The sequence below is a fragment of the Echeneis naucrates genome, chromosome 1 (assembly GCF_900963305.1).
Source record: "Echeneis naucrates chromosome 1, fEcheNa1.1, whole genome shotgun sequence".
Lineage (NCBI taxonomy): Eukaryota > Metazoa > Chordata > Actinopteri > Carangiformes > Echeneidae > Echeneis > Echeneis naucrates.
Genome location: NC_042511.1, coordinates 11,453,077 through 11,459,923, shown reverse-complemented (window position 1 = coordinate 11,459,923; position 6,847 = coordinate 11,453,077). Strand labels below are relative to the sequence as shown.

General features: G+C 41.3%; 1 protein-coding gene across 1 annotated transcript; it reads right to left on the bottom strand.

Annotated features, from left to right (window-relative positions):
• Positions 1-5,232: 5,232 nt before the first annotated feature.
• On the bottom strand, positions 5,233-6,589 carry rasd2b (RASD family member 2b). The gene is made up of 2 exons (XM_029508739.1): positions 5,980-6,589; positions 5,233-5,799 (listed from the first exon to the last, which is right to left on the bottom strand). The coding sequence occupies exons 1-2, from the start codon at positions 6,587-6,589 to the stop codon at positions 5,261-5,263; spliced, it is 1,149 nt and encodes a 382-aa protein (XP_029364599.1). The 3' UTR covers positions 5,233-5,260.
• Positions 6,590-6,847: the final 258 nt, after the last annotated feature.

Genomic DNA, 6,847 nt, shown 5'->3' with positions numbered 1-6,847 from the left:
ATATGCTATACAGGTTGGTGCGTGCACGGTCAGCATGTTTTAATAAGTTCAATCAAAACATTAAAACAGCATTCGAGCTCTATAACTTATAAACTTAGGTTATCTTATCAAAGTAATGAGGCCTGCTTCTTTAAAAAGGGAGGAAACAAGAAAACCTCCTGTGTGCATCACGTCCTGTCATTGTTCATGTCTCCTCCTCACAATTTGTCTGGACTGAATATGCTCTACAAGAACATCTCGAAAATAATGGCTCACCTACTAGGTCAACCTCCTGACCTCACTATTACAGTGATGTTTTATTGTTCACACATGAGGAATACAAGTATTGGAAGAGTTAGACATTTGGCTCAGTACGTTTAAGTGGAAATAAAAAATGATGAACATCCACTTTTCTAGATGTGTTCCATTATCTGTTGCCATATAATGCCATAATCTATGCCAATAACATAAAAATCCAAAATGTAATTTACTTAAAAGGTGAGTTTGTTGTTTTTAATTTTGCTTTGTAAGATGTAATTGCATATTTTCATGTACAGTTAACAGGACCGCCCATATATTTCTAGCTTTAACTTAAAAATCGTAAAAATGGGGAGCAAAAACTAATAATATTGATTAATAATAATGTTGCATCCTGTAGTCAGTTAAAGACTTTGTGGTTAGGTAAATAATGTTGCTTTGAAAGAAAACATGAAACCCATTACCCATTACATCCACATCTTTGTCTTGGCTGTAACCTCTGTTATCAAATAATGTGACCGGCACAAGCAGGGAGCAAACCAGGATCCAGGATTTTCCACACATCTCTGGCCGAAACCACACAAAAAAGAAAAAAATGTCAAGAAAATCTATCAAAGCAGGAAGCAAACTATGAAAACAGAAAAGGAAATCACGTGTGCTGGGAATGTCGCTTATGCTTAGTTAGGACTATAACTCATTACAGTATTATACCTTATTACACCTTGTTCAGCTCTTGTTATGTTAATATACATGTGGACAAACAAACAGATAATCGACTGGGCAGGCTAAAAGAAAGAGGGAGTCATCCAGTGGTGACAGGAGCAATTGCACCTGTCTTTGTAAGTGTATGTGTATTCATATTCATATGGTGGAAGTGGTGTAAATTCAGTCTTGGTTTTCCCCCTGTCTAGTTTAAACATGCACATATATGGCAATGATGAACTTTTGAATATTTAAACAGAGAAATTACAAGAAATTTTATGTAGATGATTCTAATCCTGTGTTTACAAGCGGTAAATTTTTTTTAAATTCTTAAACTTCTTGTATTAGTTTCTAAAACAAGTGCTCCTTTAGGTCATGCTCAACAATTTTTAGCAAACATTTTGTTCTATTAGATTACAGCTGTAAGATGATAAATCATCAAATTCAGGAATACTGGCCATAATCACCCTTACAACTATATTACAAACACATTACGGTTAAAATAAATTAACTAAAAATGTTCATTATTTGGTCACAGAACAATCAAAGCTTGTTAGACTTAAGTAGTAAGTATATCTATTGAACCTGTGCAACTGGTTTCTCAGATGCACAGGTTGGCAGCTTTTGAGAGACCAATAACAAGGACAAACCCGTGTGTGTGTGTGTGTGCTTGCTCCATTGTTAACATTTAATTTCTCTGTCATCTATGTGCGTCACGAGCTGCCTGCTTGTGTGTATCCTTATCTTCATGGCATGATCTTGGCCCAGCTGCAGTGAACTATAGTGACTGATTGCACTGATGACAAACATGGCTCCCCATACGCTAGGTCTCCACATGCTAACGTTTCTATTCTGCGTATCGAAAGTCATGGATGGATAATCTCCATCTATCTGATCCTCCTTGTTCTGTGCATTCAACATCAGGACATTTGTTTTCATACCAGGTGAGGTGCCAAGTCTCAACAAAACAAGGCCAGCTGCAACTGCTCAAAAGTCTTTATATCAGCAGTAAAACAGGGAAAAACTCAATTATATTAAAGAGATGTTGAATAATCTACGCTGAAAACAAACTAATCAAAACTATCTATTAAAAGTACATTATTTTGAGTGGAAAGTATATTATTATACTCAGACCCATCAAACTCCAGTCTAACACCCACTCTAATGGCCTTTGTAACACTGAAACATTATCTCCTCCATAACGGCCTCCACTGGGATTGTGCTAAATTTCCCCAATTGGCAGCGGCCCATTTGCTATCAAACACTGACAACAAACAAAGTAATTGGCCTGATGGCTTAAAACTGGGCCAATTACAAAAGACAATAGAGGCAATCATCAAGTTTTACTCATCACTTAGTCAGGAAGATTAGATAAGTTGTTGTATGTTTGATGACATGTTTCCATACAAGACAGAGTTAGTCAGGCACAAGCCCCTCGTGAAATATTAGTGACAAGGACAAAAAGCAGCCTATATGAATTTGAGACCTTGGTCAGGCTGGACTCTTTGGTGCGTTGCCTTCCTAATCTCTCGTTTCCTATTTTTGTAAGTGGTCCTTGGTCTGAAAGGGTTTGAGAAACACGTCTCTTTAGCTACTAACTTATGCGTCTTGCTTGCTGCATGGAAGCAAAAATGTGAGAAAATACAGACTAAAACTAACAACAAGCTGCAACACAATGCAGCAGGTTTGTCTGACCGCTGCTCTTGCACCATAGTTACCTTCGCACAGCATTGGGTTTCAGCAGTGCATGTCTTCGTCTGTATGTATCTGGTTGTATATGTATGTCAAACAATGGGACAGAACAGAGCGAACAACAGGAACATATGTGAATCCTCCTCACGTGCAGAGGCCAGAGCATCTTTTCATTCAAGCGCTTGACTGTATGTGTGTGTGTGTGTGTGTGTGTGTGCAATGATTGCTATAACACACACACACAAAAGAAACGTCCCTGCACGTGCAATAAAGTGATCGTGACCACATCTTCCTGCAATGTGAAATTGGTAGCACGTGAGAGCACAGAGAAGGGAAGTTCTCTTTCACTGCAGAGACGAAAAACAAACAGAAACTTATATATTTTTACTTGCAAAATAGGAATAGTCAGTCCTTGTTGTGAAATTGCTTCAAATGTTGATTTAATTAAACTCAATTTGATTTCATTGAGATGAATGATGAATGACAATGTTGTTGCACAATTGGGTTCAATGAGACCTCTCTTTAGAATCTTTAGAAAAAAAAAAAAGCAATTGTCCAGCAGCATTAGTGGATTAAACAGTGTGTTCATCTGCTCCAACTAAACTGCCTCTGTTGTTAACTTTGTCGGATGATCATCTTAAAAATGAAGCATCCCAACGCAATGCAGCACGTGTTTGATGGCTGTTCAATTTTCCCACTGTGTTGGAGTCACTTTTTCTACTGTCTGCTACTTTTGCCAGCTTGAATTGGAAACTTTTGGAAATTCGAGCCAAACATCAGTTTAAAAATGCTTCCATGTAACTGCCAACTAGATTTATACAAGGGCAATATTTCCATTTCCTCATCATGGTGAGGATGGTCACTTTGTTTACCCGGTTGTTGCATGACGCGTATGCAGCTGGTTTCATCTGCCACTGAGGGTTGGCATTTCAGCCTCCTACGACAGGAAGCCAGAATTTATATTGTTTTAAGAAGTAAGACCGTTGCTCATCCATGTGTAGTGGGAGGATGGAGTGCCTGCCATGCAGTATCTTTTTGGTGAAACGTAAGAAACAGCGATAACAGAAATGAGAAAGCTCTTGGTTGATTCCGGTGAATAGATGTTTTAAGGCTCACATATTAGATTTGAGGTCTTCAGGTGATTAACCCCTTTATTTGTACACAACTATTCAAACACAGCGGTTTTTAATTTACTGTTTACTAATGCCTCATCCTGAGCAGTCCTTTTGAGTTCAAAAAAAGGTTTTGTATGTGGTGCCCAGTCTCTCTGAGCCAATATCTTACCTAGACACAGAAATTGTTTGAGGCTTTCAGGCATCATGACTCACACAGCCAAACCACACATCTTTACAATGGCACCCAATTAGAGCTCAAGGAGCAAAGAAACCACCTACATGTTTTCTTTCTTTTGTTGGGAGAAAAATACGCATGGGATCTCTGTGGTGACACGGTGTGATTATCATGTTTAATTCATAAAGACCAGGTTTGAGAGTGAGCACTTTTATCATAATTTTTAGATGGCATTTTTCACTTTACTTTTTAAAAACGGACACACAGGGATAAAAAAAAAAAAAACAACAACAACAACAACAAAACAACACTGCTCATGTAAATGTAAAATCCGGAATGATGCTTTATCTGCTGCACAAATTATTCTCAATATGAAGTCAGATGCAGTGTCCATGGTAATGCATTTACAGTCTCTACATTTATCAGAAACACTGACTTTCAATTTGGGCAGAAAACTCTTAGTTACAAAGACAGAGAAGACCACAAGTTTGTACTGATTTAAGTCAATTTAAATGGCCTTTCTGTAAAACTGTAATTTTTATTTCTATAAAATCTTCATTTCCTCATCTTGGCTCCTGAGTGGAGCTCATGATTTCATTACTACCCAAAAATATGGTAGAATTAAGTTCCCACGCATTGATTACCTATCAGATATAGCATCGACTCAAAGTTTCTTCTGCTTGATTTTTAAGTTTTTTATTTTACTTCTCATCTCTGAAGCACTTTGAGCTAAACTAACCCACAGGTAAAGTGCTATACATGTAAAAGGAGACTGATTTTGATGAACTTATTTTACAGAATTTTCATAACCGGAGTAAATTAACAGTCATCATGGTTATAAAAGCTAAAGAAAAAAATGTAATAGTTGTTTTGAGCATGAAGATCCCACTGAGTGAGTATCTGAGAATACATTTATACTGTAGAGCAGTGAAGGATGGAGGGGACCTACATTATATTCCCACTGGAAACTTCATATTTAATCTGGTTGTTTAGGTTGTGTGGGATTCAGGATGAAGACTGGCAATTTATGAAACGCAGTCAAGAAGAGACATTAAAGTGTGGGCGACAGAAACAGTTGCTAATGGCTTTCTAAATATAAATTATGCAATAGACATAGAAAAATCAGATAATGAAGTTACCGACTCGGCATCCTCCCACTTTCTTCACTCCGTGTGGATTGGTAGCACACACAAACACACTGAGACAATCACACAAACGTTGGATTAATAAACAAAGATTGTACATGTAAAAGGTTTTATTTGGAAAATATCGCATATGCATGTAATTACATAATGATACATTTGTGCCTTTTTCCTTCGTCTCACAGTCTGTGTGACTCTTACTGAATCTGACATTTGTCTCGCGGTTTGCCTGGCTTTCTTGTCGCATGAGGGCCGATGACTTGTCGGAGATCAGTGCTGAAACTCGGCCGACGTGCGAGCGGGTACAGGGCGCCGCAGGGGTCGTCCCGGGTCTGGCTCCACCGCCCCGCCGTGCGGCCGTTCCGGGTGGCCTGGTACGAACGAAGGGAGACTTTGCGGTGCTGAGACGGTCCGGTTTCAGCCGGGAGACCGCCTCGTTCCGCCAAGGCCTCAAAGACTTTCTCCAAATTAGTGCTGTCTTTGGCAGATGTTTCAAAATAAGCACAGTCATCACCGAGGACTTGGAGCACCTCTGCCTTGGATACTTCTCTCTCGCACTCAAGGAGATCGACCTTGTTGGCGCAGACCAGCACAGGAACCTGCGGCTGTGCGCACAGCTCCGGCACAGAGCATTTAGTGAGTTTGGATTTAGCAGCCAGAATCTCCCTTCGCAGGGTGCACACTTCTTCAAAAGAGCTCCGATCATCTAGACTGAATACGAGAAGAAAAATGTCCCCTGCAAACAACAAGAACATATTACAAAGGCAATGTTATTCCCTCAATTTAATGCTTTCAGCCAAGCATGTAGGCATGCACCTATCACCTCCTACACTGATTCTTCTGTTTTGGACAAATTTACAAACTGACATGCATTTTTTTGCAAGATTTGCAAGAAATAGACTGAACCAATACGCACCCGTGAGGATGGACAGCCTGCGCTTGGCCGGGAAGTCCCGCTCTCTGGACGCGTCCAGGATGTCAATTTGGTAGGTCTCCCCGCGGATGCGAAATAGTTTCCTGAGGAAATCCTCGGAGGTGGGACTGTACTCCTCCACAAATCCGTCCCTAAGGTATCTTCTCAGGATGGAGGTCTTGCCCACCCGTGGCGCACCAAGAACCACGATGCGCTTACAGTTCTGCGGCTTGGTGGAGCACAGAGGGTCTTGTCGGTGCTCCTTGCCGAGCTGACTGTGCCGGCTCTGCCCGTGCAGGACCAGAGCTGCCAGCTGCTCCAGCGGGGATCGCTTGCAGGGATGGTCGTTGTTGACGGCGTCCCCCAAGCGCGTCTTCCTCTCCTGTTTCCACTGAGAGGTGGTTACTTTGAGGATGCCCAAGCCCGCTTTAATCCCCGTTGAAGTCAGGTGTTGCGATGCGTTTTTGTAAGCCAGCAGGACTTTGGAAGAGCCGGCGCACTGGCCGCCTGTGTTGTTGTGAAACTGGCTGCCATCGATGGTGGGACAGGTGAGCTGATGCGGAACGGGGATCGTGCCGCTCTGCGCGCCGGTGGAGACGCTGTTCCCGTCCATCGCCCTGAGTCTCAGACTGGGACCTGGCACAGAGGCTGATGTCAGCTGTCTTTATACAGGCTGTCCACAAACACGTCATGATGATTGACACAGGGGGCTGTCGTGCTCATCCGAAGAACACTGTTTGTGGGAGACAGGATATAGACCACAACTGAGGACACGTGTTGGTCTACTTAATCATGCAGGATAAGATGTTGGCCAATCCGTTTTCTGAACATGTATGCTTTTATGGTCTGTCATAAAATAAATGAATAAATA